This window comes from Ovis canadensis, chromosome 1, assembly GCF_042477335.2.
Source record: "Ovis canadensis isolate MfBH-ARS-UI-01 breed Bighorn chromosome 1, ARS-UI_OviCan_v2, whole genome shotgun sequence".
NCBI lineage: Eukaryota > Metazoa > Chordata > Mammalia > Artiodactyla > Bovidae > Ovis > Ovis canadensis.
Window position 1 is genome coordinate 26,457,774 of NC_091245.1, and position 18,390 is coordinate 26,476,163.

General features: G+C 49.1%; 1 protein-coding gene across 4 annotated transcripts in view; it reads right to left on the reverse strand.

Moving 5' to 3' along the window:
• Positions 1–18,390, reverse strand: part of TTC39A (tetratricopeptide repeat domain 39A) — a 50,085-nt gene that overhangs the window by 28,847 nt on the left and 2,848 nt on the right. The window contains exons 1-2 of one of the 4 annotated variants that reach the window (XR_011257178.1): positions 10,995–11,328; positions 3,336–3,440 (exon numbers count right to left, since the gene is read on the reverse strand). Coding sequence is in view for 3 of the 4 variants with exons in the window: in XM_069591056.1 (XP_069447157.1) it covers positions 3,336–3,440; positions 10,995–11,320 (431 nt within the window). In the remaining variant the exon portion in view is untranslated. Of the gene's footprint in view, positions 1–3,335; positions 3,441–10,703; positions 10,723–10,994; positions 11,550–18,390 lie in introns of those variants that run through there. The other 3 variants (XM_069591056.1, XM_069591076.1, XM_069591066.1) reach the window with 3 other exon arrangements.

Consider the following 18,390-nt stretch of genomic DNA (forward strand, 5'->3'; position numbering starts at 1 on the left):
GGGAGCCTGGTGAGCCCAGTTACTCCCCGAGGGCAAAGTACGGCTAATAGTAAGTGAGACACTGTGCGTACAATAGGAACAGTGAATGAAACTGACCCCCAGCGTCTTTCACAGCTTCAGTGGCTATGCCTGGGCAGGGGAGGTCATGTTATAGCAAGAATTATTTTCTCTAGACCAGTGGTTCTTCACAGTGATAGAGAAAGATATTTCCTGTGCCTCCCCACATCTCCCTTCTGGAAAGATTATTTGGTTGTCACAAGAAGGGGTGGGGTGTATGCTAATGACGAGCACTGTTTGGTGGAGGGGGAGGCTCTTAAATGCAGAAAGAAAGGAAAGACCCTTTTTTAGAATGGGGCAAGTGCTGAGATAAATAGAGGCTACAGCGTCTCCTGAATGAGGTGAAGGTGGCCTCGCAGGAAGACTGTTCTCTCTGTGCTGCCTCTAGGGGCCTGAATCCAGGACTCCCCAGGAAAGTACCCTCCTGAGGTGAGAGCGGGCGAGGCAGCCCCTCAAGGAGGAGGGGGCTTCGGCGGGGAGGAGGGCTTTGAGGGGTGAAGTGGCAGAGAGAAGCTGCTTAGGGACAGGTAGTGACCAGGAGGGAAGGGGAGCCAAGGAGCCTTCCAGAAGTACTGGAAGGTACTCAGAGATGGGGCAGGATGGAGCCTGGCCTGCCTCAGACGGTGGCCACACTCTTGAGCAGAACTGGTCCTGCCCCACCTCAAGCCAGACCCTCTCAGAGGGTGGGCTGAGGTGTGAGGGCTGCTACCACACGGAGCGCTGTACGACTCATGCCCACCAAGGCCTGGAACTGCCCCCTCAGAGGCTGGGCCGCTGACCCCAGACAGGAGAGCGATGGGTCAGTCAGGTCCAGAGAAACTGAACAGGACTGGCTTGAGGAAAGCAGCAGCCCTGCCCCAGCACTCGCTCTCCCGGGGGAGCTGGCGGGGAGGGCAGTTCTGGGGGAGCCAGCTGTGGCAGAGGACAACCCAGAGCTGAAAAGAGGGGATTAGGCCAGCAGGCGGCAGACGTGATTAGACCCCACCCCGACCCCATCTCAGCCCCCGGACCCAGGCTGCCAGGGCTCTCTGCCCACATAGAGGAAGGTAGTGGGGTGTGTGTGCGTGTGGAGGGGGGCTCTTCAGGGTTCTTTTCCTGAAATCCTAACATCTAGGGCCCGCTCTCTGCCAGCTCATCCAAAAGCTGATCCCACCAATCACAAGGCTACTTGGACCAGACCCTCCCATTGGATTTTGAGTGAACTTGCTCTTAAATATCACCAGACAGCCAGCCAGGGACCATGGGTGTCTCAGGAAAGCCCCTCCCCACCACAGGGAGAGGATTCTCCCTCTTAAAGAAAAAAGAAACACTGAGAAAGCCAAGATTGTGTGGGAAAAAAATAAAATATTTTTAAAAGAGATAATCATTCTGTGATAATAATAACAGCAATAAATACTCATTAGAATGCTTACTACATGCCAGGCCCCATCCTCAGGACACTCATATTTTAAATATAGATATAAAGAACACAGTGCACCCATAAACCAAAAATAAGATGTTTTAGGGAAAAAAGAACATTCAGAAAACATTGAGGAGTACTAGGGAATTAATCATATGATTACACACAAAAAAGAAAAGTCAGTGGATTTAATGATAAGGTTAAGGAACTTTCCTAAAAATCAGGGAGAAAAAAGATAAAGAAATGCAGGGGGGAGGGTACAGATAAATCGCTCAGAAGAGGACTGGACCAGGAAGCCTAGTGGCTGACGTAAAGTCCAGGAAAGAGAAACAGAATATGGAAGGATCATACAAGAGAATTTCCTAGAACTGAGTTTTCAAATTAAAAAATACTAATTAAACAGACGTACACTCCAGCACATCATTGCAAAATTTCAGATTTGCAGGAATAAGAGAGAAGATCCTAAACATGTCTGGAGAAGGAAAAAAGATCCCATGTCATGAAAGAAGAATTAGGATTCTCCTGGCTACAGTACCTGCCAGGAAACAGGGCAGAAAACAATGCCTTCAAAATTCTGAGCAGGAAAGCTTATATTCATGCAACTCTCTCTTAGGAAACTTCTAGAGGATGCGCTGTAACCAAAGGAGGGAGGATATGGACGTGAGAGAAAAAGTCAGGCCAAGCAAACTGGAGAGAAGTAAAGGGGATTCCGGGAGCCAGCTGGAAGGTGGCCAGTAATCAGGCCTGTCCTCCAGGGAACAGGTTTCCAGAAAAAGGAGGGACTGAGAGGGTTTCCCTGTTATATGTGAGTATTTAGAGAAAACCTCATGACTTCATGGAGTGGCTATAAAGAGCCCAGGATAAACATATAGCAAATTAGGCAAATGAAAAAAACAAGACAATTATCAACTACAAAAAGAAAATATAATCTTACAAGGTAAGGCTTATCTTTGTGATGAGCATAATTATAATAATTACATAGTTATAATAATGAAAACACTGATTACTAATTTAGCCAGATATTGTGATATAATAATAGGCGGAGGAGGAAGGAAGGAAGGTAGGGCAGGGGTTTAAGAAAGCTAAATTCTTGTCAACCATTTGTTGTTTAGTTGCTAAGTCATATCTGATTCTTTTGCAGCCCCGTGGACTGTAGCCCGCTAGGCTCCTCTGTCCATGGGTTTTCCCAGACAAGAATACTGGAACGGATTGCCATTTCCTTCTCCAGGGGATCTTCCCGACCCAGCGAACGAACACATGTCTCCTGCTTTCCAGAGGGGTTCTTTGCCACTGAGCCACCTGGGAAGCCCTTGCAACCATTAGATGATTTGTAAAAGTAAAAAGTAACAGGAGTGAATTTTATGGTATGTGAATTATATCTCAACTTTATTTCAGTTTTTAAAAAACTGAAAAAAGAGGTAAGTAAGGACAGAGCAGTCCAAGTGTATTATTTAGAAGAAATGGCTAAACTACTAACTGTCATTATTTGCCCTAAAGGCTTCAGTGAAAGCAATTCAAGTCTTTAGTACTCTGGAGGAAAATAACTAAAAGGGGCTGTTTTGGAGCTGGATTCTGTGGGACCAAGAAATCAAAGTGGAAGAAGCCGCAAGAACCTGAGGAGAAGGAAGTCACGGTGACCTTGAGGAGGGCTTGGCTGTTCATGGCTGTGGAATGGGGATCCTGAGCCATTTTTATGGAATTCTCAGAGGTCAGAGTGACCCAGAAGGCTGAAGACATTTAGGTACACCGGATTCCTCTCACGTAAGACTTCTGGTTCTCCATCTAACACCCCCATCCCTACACTCACATATGTGCACACATGCACACACACACACACACACACACACATCATCCACCCCAATCTGGGCTTAAGCCTCACCTGGGCTTGAGGTAGTTGAGTGCTTCTGAGAACTGGTTGGTGAGGAAGAGGTCAAGGGCGGTCATGCACTGGTCCAGGGCCTCATGGAGGCTGCTCACAGGAGTCCTGGTGGGAGAGACACAAGCATGACCCCGAAGCTCTCAACAGAGCCTCGGTCAAGAGGCTCAACTGTCCTGGCTGAAACAGAGCCTCCCAGCACCCATTTGACCTGCCTGGTGATCCTCGGATGCGTCATGAGCTCCTCCAGGCTGCCCCCTCTGTACTAGGACACAGGACAATCTGAACCTACCTCTGAGTATTCCTAAAGGTAGGAGAGGGGAGTGGAAGGGGAATGTCATCTGAGACCCAGTGGGGGAATTGGGAAGGGGATGAGGATAGTGTTGGGGGTTGGTGCAAGGAAGCCTCAAGAATAAGTTTATCTTACCTTCCATGCCCCTTTTGACCCATTAGACTTTTCTGCCCCCACTTAGGGGGGACAGCCCACCCACTAAGTCCCACTTCAGTCCTTTTCTTCCTCCTTCTTCTCTAGGCCTTCTCCTGGCCTCCTCTGGCCTGCTCTTTAGAACCCCAGAGGCCCTGTCACAATGGGTTGGAATGGGCAGCCACCCTGTCAGAGCTGCCCAGGGGGCCTTACATTCCAGAGCCACCTTAGCCAATAGCATCTCCAGTATTCCTGGCCTCCTTCCAGTCCTTACACCTCTTTTTAAAATATATTTGTTTTCATTTGGCTGCACAGGTCTTATTCGCAGCTTGAGGATCTTCAGTCTTTGTTGTGGAATGCGAGGTCTTTGGCTGTGGCATGCAAGCTGTTAGTCGTGGCATGTGGGATCTAGTTCCCTGACCAGGGGTTGAACCCCAGCCCCCTGCATTGGGAGCACAGAGTCTTAACCACTATACCTCTTTATAGCTCTTATCACTCTGTGACCCTTTTTTTTTAACTTATTTTTGGGTTTATTATCTGTCTCCCTCCACTAAAATATAAGCTTCCCGAGGGCAGGAATCTTCATTTTGTTCACTACTGTATCACCAGCATCTAGTATCTGGTACAAAATGGGCTTTTGATAAATATAGGTTGTCAGTAAACGAATGAATGAACAAACAAATGAATGAATGAATAAATGAAGAGCCCTGGGTTCTGAGAGCAAATTCCTTATCTTTCTGAACCTGTTTCCATCTAAAAGATGAGAGATGATCCCCAAAGTCCTGATTTCTTGTGAATGTTTCTTCTCAAGGGGTCTCTTTTACGTAGCTGCTAAGTCACTTCAGTCGTGTTTGACTCTGTGCGACCTCATAGACGGCAGCCCACCAGGCTCCCCTATCCCTGGGATTCTCCAGGCAAGAACACTGAAGTGGGTTGCCATTTCCTTCTCCAATGCATGAAAGTAAAAAGTGAAAGTGAAGTCACTCAGTCACATCCAACTCTTAGCGACCCCATGGACTGCAGCCTATCAGGCTCCTTGGTCCATGGGATTTTCCAGGCAAGAGTACTGGAGTGGGGTGCCATTGCCTTCTCCATCTCTTTTACGTAGAGAAGATTCCAAAAAGAGTCTTGACGATCTTACTGCAAAACGATCCTTAAAAGTTAAAGTTCCTTCTCTACCAGATAAAGTCCTACACCTATCTTAAGGCCCAGCTGTAAGGACTCTGTGATGCATCGGCAGAACCTCCCAGGCAAGATGAAGTATGTTTTTTGGTCAAAACTGTTTCTTCTCCCAAATTTGTTCTCCAGATTTCTCATCTCAATTAACAATACCCCTCTATCAAGTTTCCCAAGCCAGAAATATTAGTAGTCATCCTTGATACATCCTCCCGCTGGCCTCCGTCATCTGCTCCATCAGTAAGCCCTATCAGTTCTACTTCCTGAAAATCTCTTAATCCACCTCCTTCTATACCCAGTGGCCTCCAGTCCAGGCCATTACCATCTCTACTAGGTCTGATGGGAGACTCCACCTTCTACTCCTGTCCATTCCTAACTCTTCTCTCTGTTACCTCATTTTATTCTGTGCTTCATTTCTCTTCATTCTCTTCTTGGCCATCTCTTTCACTCACTCTAGATTTGGAGTAATTTCTTTATATCTTTCATTTCACTAATTCTCTTTAAGTATGTCTCATCTGCTGCTTATCCTGTCCACTGAGTTTTTTTAATTTCAATGATTTTATTTTTCATCTTCATAAATTCTACTTGGTTCTTTTTCAAATCTGCTTAGTCATTTTTGGCAGTATTTTGTTCTCTGCTTATTGTTGCAAGTTCATCTTTGATTTCTTTCCACATTTTAAACACAATCACAGTCTCTCATCACTCTAGGATCGTAGACTCTATTTTTTTTTTTTTTTTACTTTACCATACTGTATTGGTTTTGCCATACATTGATATGAAGCCACCACAGGTGTACATGAGTTCCCAACCCTGACCCCCTCCCACCACCCTCCCTAGATCGTAGACTCTAATTCTGCTATTTCTTGCTTCTGGTATCTATTGCTCACAGCGCCTCGTTTCCTTGTATGTTTCATAATTTTACCACAAACTCCTATCTGACTGATCCCAAAGGGATTTTGAAATGAGAACCCACTTCTTCAGAGAGCATTTTCATTCACTTCAGCCAAGTTCCCTGTGGTGCTACCACCCTAAGACTACTTATGTTACTTTTTTGGTTTAGCATTTTCAGGACCACAGAGGTAATGTATATTCAAACCTGAAATTTGTGTGAGAGCTGACTGGTATGTATAAGTTTCTAGGGAGCCCCTTGGTCCCCACCAGAACTGTGGTCTCCCTTTGTGGTGTGTGGGTATTTTTTTCCTAGTCAGTATCCTTACGTGCTGAAGACACCCTTGAGGGTGGCACATTCATGTAGTGGTGGGGTGGTAGGGAGGATAAGTTCCAACCCCTCACACTGTTGGGTAGCCCCAAGTCCTTATTTCCCATTCCTGGTTCTTATTGTTTAGTTACTACGTCATGTCTGACGCTTCTGCCACCCTATAGACTGGAGCCCACCAGGCTCCTTTGTCCATGGGATTTCTCAGGCAAGAAAACTAGAGTGGGTTGCCATTTCCTTCTTCAGGGGATCTTACCGACCCGGGATCAAACCTTCATTTCCTCCTCTCCTGCACTGGCAAGTGGATTCTTTTACCACTGAGCTCCCAGGGAAGTCCATTCCTTAAGTGTCCTTAAAACTCAAGATTCTAGGTTTCTGTAGCTTGTAAATACCTCCAGGTTGCTGTGGCTTCATCTTATTTACCAGCCTGATTTCAGCTCCCTTGGCTTGAGGGATTTGTTACTTCAGCAGACTCTCAGGAATGTATGGTAAAGGATAAATGTAATAGCCAAAGGCATCTTTTTAAAACCCAAATCTGACCATGTCATTTCCAGACTTGAAAGCCTTTACTGTCTTCACCTTTAGGATAAAGCCAAAAAGACCCCACTTCATGAGGTGGGGACGGTGTCTTCCTTTGCACCCAAGGATTAGCCTAATGAGTGGGGTTCAGTCCATTCATCTCTGCTAGTGAATCAGTGAAAAGGCTATGAGTACCCACTGCCCCAGGCACTTAACTGCTGTCCTCTCCTTGAGCGCTCACAAAGCTTTGTGAAGTGGAATTATTATTCCACTTCAGAAGAGAGACTAAGGCACAGAGAGAGGTGACCTGGCCAAGGTCACATGTCCGAGCATGGGTTCTAACCCAAGTTTCTGCCTAAGCCAGTGCCCACCAGCTCAGCCCCAGGAAATCAAGTCCATTGTCCTGGCTTCTGTCCATCTCTAAACAATTTCAGAGACAAGAGCCTACCTTCCCTTTCTGTGCACACCCCACTCCTACTCCCGCATCAAGAAAGAGGTCCTGCTTCCTCAGTCTACCTGGAGAGAAAGATGCACAGACAGAAACACAGAGGCACATATTCCCTTCTCTGGCAGCCTCAGCACCCTTCCCCTTAACTGTGGTGAGGCGGGTCTGCGGTGACCTCTCCAGACCTGGGGCTAGACCCTGGGGAAAAGAGACTGGACCCAGGCCTGGGCCTGCCCTGAGGGCTACACGAGGCAGAGGCATTGACAACCAGAGTCATCAGGGCTGCGCTCATGGGCATCACTGGGGGCTGACGAGACCAAGAAGTGAGCGTGGGGCAATCAAGGAAGTTTTCTGGGTATGATGGCCCTGAAGTGAGGACTAGATGGATAAAGCAGTCCCTGAAGGGGAACAGAGTGTGAGCAAAGGGCTGGAGGCATGGCACCATAGTGAGGAGGGGGCGCCAGCCACCATGGGGCAAGCATGGAAGACAGGCTTGGCAAGGCCTATAAGTGAAGGAGTGAGGTGGGGGCATCCCAGCTGGTTGGGAAGCTGAGGTGGGCTGGAGACATCAGCCTCACTGGACTTAATAATAGCACTAACAAATACCCATCACCGTCAGGAGAATATCACTTCAAGTTATCTAAATTGATGCCTGCATTATTTCACTCAATCCTCCTACCAGCTCAAAGAGCCAGAAGTTCTTATCTGCATTTGACAGATAAGGAAGTGAAGACAGTAAAAAGAGGAACCTGGTTTCCTGCTCCCAGGAACCTGGGAGAAGACAGAAATACTTTCTGCAAAAGCAACCTGCCAAACCTTTCCCTTCCCCTGGCTGTGACTGAGGTCCCCACTTCTCTGTAGGCTGTTCCATGTCTTTAAGGCCTTCCTGCTCTAAGCTCCCTGCTGGGGCCCAGGCCAAAATATTCCTGGGATCCCAAGTAGTGATGGTGGCCTCTTCTTCTGTGCTGCAGGTGGGGGTGGGTGGGCAGGGATGTTGAGCTGGATAGAGGGTGGGGAATGGCTAGTGACAATGAACAGCAGGATCTTTAGCATAGGGGGAGGGGGCTTGAAGTCAAAGTGAGAAGAGAGCTGAAGGGTGGGAGGGGGTGTCAAGCCTGGAGCCATCCCACTCGCCCCTTCCTTCCCACCCCTCCACCTCAGTCTGCCTGGAAATCACTACCTTAGTATGTGATGGGCAGAGCTGGGGCACCCTCGTACCTTCTGGAAACAGAAAACCCTCCTACCCAGCCCTCAGTCAGGGTGAGGTGGGTGGGGCAGTGGAGGCAGGGCAAGGTGGTCACTCAGAGCAGACAGGAGTCAGAGCTGGCCTCTACTTCCTGCTCCAGCATTCACGGGGAACTGGCTCAGGGGAACCCATCTATAGGGGACCTGTCGCTTCCACAATGACCTTTCTAAACTGCAAATATGATTGGGACTCTGCTTCTAGAGTCACCCTTAGCTATGCATAAAGCCAGTACCACATGGCAGGGAGTGTGGCCTAGGTGGTGCGGAGTTTTGAAATCAGACAACCCTGGACTATAGATGCAGCTTAGCAATCACTTGTTGGAAAAACTTGGGAAAGTTCTTTAACCTCTATGAGCCTCAGTTTCCTCATCCATAAAATGGGAATGACAGTATCTACCTCCCAGTGTTGCTGCTAAGAATGACTGAGACAGTGTAAAGGACAATAAAAAGTACTCACGAAATGTTAGCAATTTTTTCCCCTAAGATGTTTCCATCATTTCTTTTACAGAACAGCACCACTTTTATAATGAAACTAAGTAACTTTAAAAATTGAATGCACATGTCCTACTACTCAGCAATTCCACTCCTACCTGGGAACCTGGAAGGACACTCATATATGTGCAAGACAATCATTTGAGAATATTGTTTGGAAAACAAGATCCTGGGAACCATCTCAGGTTCAGGTGGACCTTCTTTCCACCTCAGGAAGGCTGGATAAATAAATAAATAACAGTCTCTACATCAGGTGGCATACCACACATTGGAAGGCAAGTGCAGACCAGGGTTTCAAGGATCAAGAGACCTTTATCTCAGAAACCTGAAGCTGAATGAGTAAAAGCAAGTTGTAGAATGATTTATGCTGTATGACTCCATTTACAGAAACAGTTTAAAGAACTACATAATTTTTAGGCTTAAACATACTCAGTAAAAGAATAAAAACAGACAGAAAAATGACAAAGCAAAATTCAGGATGGTGACTGTCTCTGTAGAGGGAAGGGTAGGGGTGGTCCACAGGGGCTTTGATCATCTTTGCCATGGTTTATCTCTTGAAAAGAATAGGAAATAAATGGGGCACAATATTAACATCTGGAAAAGCTTGCTGGCAAGGGCATAGAGTTCATTTTATTATTGGCTATATTGTTCTGAAGGTTGAAAATGTTTCATAATTTTTGAAGTGATGGAGATTTAAATGTTAGTTTGTTCACCACTGACAGTCACACATGGAGCTGGGCTCAGAGTAGGCCTGAGAATTTGCTGAGTGACTGAATAAGTGTCTATGGTAAAGGAACTGCTTTGCCACTGCTCTGCTCAGACCCCACCAGAATGCACTGGCTGAGACCAGATGGAACTTGAGGGCATGCAAACGGGCAGGTATGGTTTAGTAGGAGGATGACCTGCCAGTGCAGAAGGGCAGGCCCAAGGAGGGGTCAGAGGAGCCTAGAGTTGTAGAGGGGACTCAGGCAGGGATGTGAGGGTGCAAGGAAGAGGATGAATGAGGGTTCTAGTCTGAGGGTTCAGGATTCTTTGATAGGTGCCCTGCTCCACACCTGCCTTTTCTCCTAAAAATCATTTTTCTTGGCCCAGTGGGGGTGATGCTCAGGGCTAGGCAGACAGACTTAACTAGCTTCCAGATTTACAGAGACCAACCCAGAGAAGGAAGGGAGCAGCCAGCTCAGCCTCCCTGTATTTTCCAAAGGAGGGACCAGAAGTCTAGAGAGGATAAAGGACTTGGTCAAAGTCATACAAAACGTTGCCTGACTTACCAGGCAACCCTCCCCCAGGACAGGGAGTCCCCCACCCACCCAACTTCCAAGCCCTCAGTCTGGAACACACAAGGACCCTGTGGAGGCCTCCAGCTGACAGGCGGCACCAGCCTTGTCACCTCCCTATTCATGTGTTAGCCCTGAGGCCCTACGCAAATACTGTCCTGTTGGCCAGGCTCCAGGCAGAATGGCACCCCTCCCAGATCACCTGGGCCGGATCTCCACCCAACAAGTTCCTAGCAGCTCAGGCTCCCAGCCCCTACCAGAGGGGCCGACGAATGGCAAAGAGAGGCTCACTGCTGCGGGGCAGTGGAGGGTCCCACAGGTTCCTCAACAGGGTGCGGTGGCAATGAACACCAGTGCCACGTTGAAAGTGACAACGCCCACCTTTACTACCCCTGTTCCTGTTGTGCCCAGGGGGCCCGGCCGCTTCCTTGCTTAGCCTTTTAACTTCTTCGAATAGCCCTGAAGATGAAGTAGTGCCTGGCATCAGACACTGCTGGTTTCAAATCCCAGGCTCACTTCTCACCTCCTGGGAGACCTAAGACAAGTCATCTAAGAGCTACTGGCTGAGGTTCCTCACCTGTAATGGAGGTGATGACGGTGGGCTCAGGTGTAAACGCCAGCAGGGAGGGAGGAAGCTCTGACGTGGCTGTGGCCACATCTTCCGACAAAGTTGGGACCCAGAGGGGAGTGACCGACCCAGGGTCCCCGGGGCCTCCACCTTCCCCGCCCAGCCCCCTTCCCGCTCGGAGGCAGGGGCTGGAAGCCGCAGTGCGGGCCGCTGGGGAGGCCGGGCCCGGCGCCGCCCCCCGCCCCCCGTCCCGACCCGGCCCGGCCAGGGGCCCCTCGGGCCGCCCCGCAGCGCACTTACCCCGCAGGTAGGGCGCCCGGGGCGCCGGCCGTGGTCATCGCCGAGGGGGGCGGGCAGCGTGCCCCCGCGGACGCCAGCCGCGGCCCAGGTGCTGCCGCCGGAACCCCGAGCGGGCGCTGTGCGGCCGAGCCGCGGACGCGGCGCCCGGGGAGGGGCGCGCCGGGGGCGGGGAAGGCGGCGGGGCCGGGCCGGGCCTCGGTCTGCCCACCCGTGCAGTGGGGCCAGGCCGCCGCCCGCCCGCGGCGGACCACAGACGCGGGCTCTGCAGCGGGCGCGGATGGGAGGGCTGCCTGGGGCCGGCGAAAGGCGCCCCCCACATCCCCCATCCCCGCTCTGACAGTGAGAACCGGGTCGCCCAAGGTCTGCCCTGCCCATGCCGGAGAACCCTTTGCGCTCAGCCCCCGGGAGGGCGGGCTCTTGCCTTCCTCACGGAGCCCCAGCAATCTGGGCCCAGAAAGTTCTCCTAGACCTGAGGTCCACCTCCCTGCCACTCTCCCATCCCCACGGCGCCCGCCTCTCAGCGCCCCTGACCTGAGCCCTTCACCATCCTACTGCATTGGTGGGGGGCAATCATGCAGAGAAAAGACCTGGATTTTAATCCCACCCACTTTCCCACAGCTTGGCTGTGCTTGCAGGAGACCAGAAGGCAGAAAATCATGCCGTTTAGCACTCACTGCCAGCCAGCAGTTCGCACTTGCCTCCCCAAAGAATCCTCATAACTGCCATTTTACAGATGGGGAAACTGAGGCACAGAGTTCATGTGACTTGCTCAAGGCCACTCACCTAAGAAATAGCAAATTGTGATTGGAACTCAACTCTCCTGACTCTACACACTCTTACCTTCTTGGCTCCCTCTCCCCTGATTCCCCAGGGCCTATGTGGGGTCACCCATAACACTTCAGACGCCTACTGTGTGCCCAGCCCTCAGGTATATGTCTAGGACCAGAGTTAAGTTAAAGTCGACCAGGCCTCCTGGCAGAAGAGCCACTGGCCCATAAAGAGTTAACCAGCGGCCACCTCCAGGCTCCAGATGCTCTTGATCATGACTCATCAGAGCACGTGGCTGCCATTAGAGCTGTCCCTTCACAAAGGCAGGGGACAGAGGGAGGAGGGGTTCCAGCACCCCTGCATCAGCCCTGAGCTCCAGGATGTCAGAAAAGGAAATAGGAGGAGCCTATAGAAGCAGCCATGTTAGAAAGAGGGCTTGGACTAGGTCCTGGAGGAGCCAGGCAGATTGGGCCCGGTGGCAGAGGGGAGAGGCTTTGGGGACAACTGTTTGAATCTAGGCAGGTTGCCTGGAAAGGTAGTGAGTTCTTATTCTGTCCATATGTAAGCAGGGGCCAGATGCTCACAAGCAAAGGCCATCACACCTCTGGGATTCTGACATAGGCATGGAAAAGCTATTTAACTGCGAGAAGCCGACTATGATAACATCCACCATCATCTTTAGAAGTCTGGGTAAGGAAGAATGCTACAGAAGCTGGAGGAGTCTGAGGCTTACTGGAGAAGGTGGACACAGAGTTGAGTTTTGAAGTTTATATTGTTTATACACAAGGAAGTTGTAGAAAGGATGTACCAGATGGGTACATGGATCAAAGAGCTTGGAAGTGGCAAAGGCACACTGATGACAGCTGGAGTTTGTGAAGCTGGTGAGAAGCCCAGCAATGTGTTAAAGAGGAGCCTGGGGGAGGAGGCTGGTGGAGGAGACCCAGATGGTGGTGGGGGGTGGGGAGTGTCTTGTCACATGCCATGCACTTTCAGGTCTCTAGGCATTGGCACATGCAGTTCCCTCTGCCTGGAACACACCTTCTTCCTTGTTATGTATTATTCATTTGTTTAACCAAGGGACAATCCAAAAACATATAATTGAAAGGCTTTTTTTAAAAAAAAGAATACAAATTTATCAATATATAATTTAGAGGGTCCTCCCAGAGCTTTGGAAGGGGCCAAGTAAGTGAGGAGTTCTGAAGCTTTATGCTACCTTAGCTTCAAGGTAAATCTTTAGTTGTACTTGACCAACATTTATTAAAAACCTGCCATGTGTGAAAGCTGCTACTCACCCTGAAGGTTTCAGTTCAGATGCATACACAGGAAGCCCTTCCTCCCTAATGGGGGCAGTAGCTTCCTGGGCACACACTGCTCTAACCCATTCTGACCTCCCCTATGACCTGGGGCGACCACTGTGTGGTGGGGGTGGGGTGGGGTTTGTATGTGACTGTCTCTGCCATCAGACTGGGAGCCTCTGGGTCTGGTCAGACATCTTTGTGTCAGTGCCCAACTAACCACCAAAAACTTGAAAACTGGGCCTAGCACTTTACCATTTTCCTCTCAGGTAATGATTACAATAATGACTGACATTCATCACAGGCTTATTATGTGCTATATATGTTAAGAATATAACGTGGATTATCTCATTTTAATGTACACATTTAACCACCTCTCTGAGCCTCAGTTTCTTCCTCAGTAAAATGGAAATTCTGCCTGCTTCAAAAGGTCATTTTGAAGATTAAGAATTCCTATGTGTAAAATGCCCAGGATAGTGCCTAGCATGTGCCTACAGTGCTATTTAAGTGCTCTGATGCTGGTGGTGGGGGGGCCAAGGTAGATGTTATTATTCTCCACCTTGTACAGATGAAAACTGAGGCTTAGCTCTGCCTTCAGAGCTGGAACTCTGTCTATACCACAATAGCAGCAGTGATGCTGGAGCCACTCACCTGATGAATCAGAGCATCAGAATGGCCTATCCTTCAGGAGGGTTCCACCCAGGCAGTTCCCAGCCCCCAGGAACTCTGGCTCAGCCCCAGACCTGGGGAGTCCATGAGTTACCATTATTTCCACCTCCCAACCCAGGTGACCTTGCTCAGGTCATCTACTTATTTCCAGGGGACCAGGAGAGCATCTTGAGTCCTGGGTTCCTTCCTCCCCTGCCAGGGGACCTTTTTTTCTGGTGCTTTGTGCCTAGGAAATAGCAGGCCTGCTTTCCTCTCTCATTTTCTCCCCAAGCAGCAAGAGCAAGCAACTGGGCTCACTGCACTTCTCGGTGGCCCTGAGAAGCCTCATATAGGCTAATTCTACTGATACCATCTCTCAGCCTAAGAAGACCTCCGGGGAATTCCCTGGTGGTCATATTGTCACCCTGCTTATTTAACTTATATGCAAAGTACATCATGAGAAACGTTGGGCTGCAGGAAGCACAAGCTGGAATCAAGATTGCCGGGAGAAATATCAATATCCTCAGATATGCAGATGACACCACCCTTATGGCAGAAAGTGAAGAAGAACTAAAGAGCCTCTTGATGAAAGTGAAAAAGGAGAGTGAAAAAGTTGGCTTAAAGCTCAACATTCAGAAAACTAAGATCATGGCATCCAGTCCCATCACTTCATCTCAAATAGATGGGGAAACCAGTGGCTGACTTTATTTTTCTGGGCTCCAAAATCACTGCGGATGGTGATTGCAGCCATGAAATTAAAAGACACTTGTTCCTTGGAAGGAAAGTTATGACCAACCTAGACAGCATATTAAAAAGCAGAGACATTACTTTGCTAACAAAGGTCTGTCTAGTCAAGGCTATGGTTTTTCCAGTGGTCATGTATGGATGTGAGAGTTGGACTATAAAGAAAGCTGAGCACTGAAGAATTGATGCTTTTGAACTGTGGTGTTGGAGAAGACTCTTGAGAGTCCCTTGGACTGCAAGGAGATCTAACCAGTCCATCCTAAAGGAGATCAGTCCTGGGTGTTCATCGGAGGGACTGATGTTGAACCTGAAACTCCAATACTTTGGCCACCTGATGTGGAGAGCTGACTCATTTGAAAAGATCCTGATGCTGGGAAATGTTGAGGGCAGGAGGAGAAGGGGATGACAGAGGATGAGATGGTTGGATGGCATCACCGACACAATGGACATGGGTTTGGGTGGACTCTAGGAGTTAGTGATGGACAGGGAGGACTGGTGTGCTGTGGTTCATGGGGTCGCAAAGAGTTGGACACGACTGAGCGACTGAACTGAATTGAACTGAACTAGTAGTTAGGACTCAGCATTTTCACTGCTGGGGTTTGAGTTCAGTCCCCATTCAGGGAACTTGTTTTTCAGTTGCTAAGTTGTGTCCGACTCTGTGACCCCATGGAGTGCAGCATTCTAGTCTCCTCTGTCCTCCACTATCTCCTGGAGTTTGCTCAGATTCATGTCCATCAAGTAGGTGATGCTATCTGACTAATATCCTACAAGCCGCATGGTGTTACCAAAAAAAAAAAAAAAAAAAAAAAGAGCCTTCAATAACTAACCTCCTCAGAATGCTCTAGAAAGTTCCACAGTAGCTTTATCTCCCATCCTACAGATGAGAAAACTGAGGATTGAACCAAGTGTGACTTGGACTCAGGTCTAGGCATGCTTTAAACCAAATCTCAACTTTATCCTATAGAGAAAGTGTGTGGAAATGGGTAGGGGAGATGTCACACAAATAGGGGTCTGAGCACGTGAAAAGTGATGCCACTGTAGAAGCAGCTTAAGCTGTGAAGGCAGCTCTGGCTCTGCCCCTCTGAATCTCAGTCTTCCCATCTGTAAACCTGCAGTCACAGTGGCAACCTCTCAGGCATGCTCATAAGCTTGCCAAGCATTACTCAGGGACCCTGGTCCCCTCCCCTCATCACAGCTGCCCTTTCGGTGCCTTTCTCCAGGCCCCACCCTTACATGGAGCATCCCACCTCCACTGTCTCTAAGACCCAGAACTACCCCTCAGACCCTAGAGCCCTCCCAACCCAGCTGAGCTGATGACTGTGAAGCTGGTTTTCCTTAAAGTGAGTGAGTGAGCTCCACCCAGCAGGTTACAGGCTTGAGCTCGTTATTAATTCACAAGTAAACAGGCTCATCCACAAAGGGCCCTGGAAGAGGGCCAAACCAGTCACAGTTCTTCAACATTCCCTGGAGAGAGGCCCTTAGGGAGGACTAGGCCTGCTCCTTGGGCCGCCCTCCTCCCTCCCCATGGACTCTGGCCCTTCCTAGCTATGTAATCCTGGACAGGTTACTGCCTCCCTCTGGCTCTTAGTTTCTCTCCCCCCACCAAATATAAAAGAAAGAGAAGCTTGGACCAGGAGGTCAAGGGCCCTCCCTGCTCTGATGTGCTTGGTTTCTGGGATATGAGCTCTTTTTCAAAAGTCTGGTCCCCCAGAGCTGCCAAAGGTGGGTCTTAGAAAGGAACACCCTGTCAGGCACAAAAACCAAGAACAATTTTGAATGAAAAGAAGATGCAGAATGCTAATGAGGGGGTTCTGGCATTGAGTGGCATCCTGTCAGAGGTCAGAGCTGCAGAATCAGGAAGATCCAGCTGGACCCCCAGCCCTACCATGTCCTAGCTGTGTAGCCCCCAAGCAAGTCACTCTGCTGGCTTCAGTCAGGGCAGGGAGGGAGTGTTTCAGAGAGCAGGTTTGCAAGCTGGGGCTTATACCCCACCTCTGACACCATGGACCAATGATTTTGTCTTTGAAATGGGGATGTTGACGGCACCAACCTCACTGGGTTGTTGTAAGGATTAAATGAGATAATAGACATAAAGCTCTTAGAATGGGCCTGGTCATTATTCTTTGAGCTTTAGTTTCCTCATTCATAAAGCAGGGATAACAAGACTGACATGAGCAATAAAATAAGCAAATGGACCTGAAAGAGTTTTGGAACCCTGTAAGGCTAGCCAGAGAACAGGGACTTCCCCTATGACATGCACCCAGACCTGGCCAGGACCACAAGGGCAACACCCACTGGACATCTAATACCTCCCTCAGGGCAAATGTGCCACCTCACTCCCTGCTGGTCGGAGTAGAAAGTGGCACTATCTTTCTGAAGGGTAACTGGAATAATGGGCTGAGAGCCTTAGAAAGATGACGAGTAACACCTAGGCAGCAATCATATCTTAAGAAATAATCACAGACACAAAGATTTATGGTACATGGATGTTCATCATAGTGTTTCTTATAATAAAGATATAGCTGAAAATCATTTAAATGCCCATAGATAAGGAATTAGTTCAATGAATTATACCGAACTATTCTGCAGATGCTAAATTTATAGAGAATTTATTTGCCTGGATGACTGCATATTCCCTATTTTCTCTGCTCTCACCCATGTCCCTTTATTGTCTATTCTCCACACAGCTCCAGCCCTACTTGATCAGATCATGTCACTCTTCTGTTCACACCTCTGCACTGGCTCCCCATGGTGCTCAGTACAAAAGTTAAAGTCTTCACCAGCCCTCCTTCCCCACTGTCTCTCTCTCTCTCTCTCTCTGGTGTCATCTTCCTTTACTCTCTGATTCAGTCACACTGGCCTCCTTGTTCTTTTCCAAATATGTCAGGCATGCTACCACCTTGGGCCATGGTACACTCACCAGGGGTTTAGAATAGGAGGGGCCACATGGTGACTCCCACATCAGAGCCCTCTCCCACCCCGTGCAGCTGCCCTTGGCCAAAGGGGATAAATCAGAATCCTGGGGTCAGGAACTTCAAGAATGTAAAAATTGGCATTTTAAATCATGAGTCTGACCATCACAGATGCCTCAACTCACAGGATCTGAGAATCCCATAGGTGAAAATTCAGCACTGGCCTTGAGTCCAGATCCAGAGCCAAGGAAGGGACCACTTAACAGCTCAAGGATTCCAGTCATCAAATTTGACACTCCCTATCTGGAGGCATCTTAGAGCTCATGAACTCAGGCTCAAACTGAGAGCTGGAAACCTGTCCACGCAGGCCCCGCAGGCCCCTGGCCTCTTCAGCAAGGTCTCTCCATCCCTGGGGCAGCCCTCTCTCCCACAGCAGCTCTGCCACTGAATTACTCTCTTAAAAGCATCCTGCCTGCTTGCACTTCCTCTCCTATAGGAGCAGCCATGGTGGGGGGCATGTACTGGTATGACTGAAAGGGACCTTGTTTGTAGGCCAAGTAGGTGGCTGTTACTATATTAAGATGCACAGGCATCATTTCCCTCTTCTAACAGTTCCTGGCTTCCCAGTTCTGGTGCCTGCAATCACACCACTGGCTCCCAAACCTTCCTTTTTTTTTTTTTTTTTAAAGATTCTTTTATTTATTTATTTATTTTAGACTGTACCGAGTCTTTGTTGCTGCACACAGGCTTTCTCTAGTTGTGGTGAGCGGGGGCTCCTCTTCATTGTGGTGGCTTCTCATTGCTGTGGCTTCTCTATTGTGGAGCACGGGCTCTAGACACACAGGCTTTGGTAGTTGTGGCATGTGGGCTCAGTAGTTGAGGCTCATGGGCTTAGCTGCTCTGTGGCGTGTGGGATCTTCCTGGACCAGGGGTTGAACTGGGTCCCCTACATTGGCAGGCCAATTCTTAACCACTAGACCACCAGGGAAGTCACTAAACCTTTCTGAATCCCTTCTATTCAATGCAAAT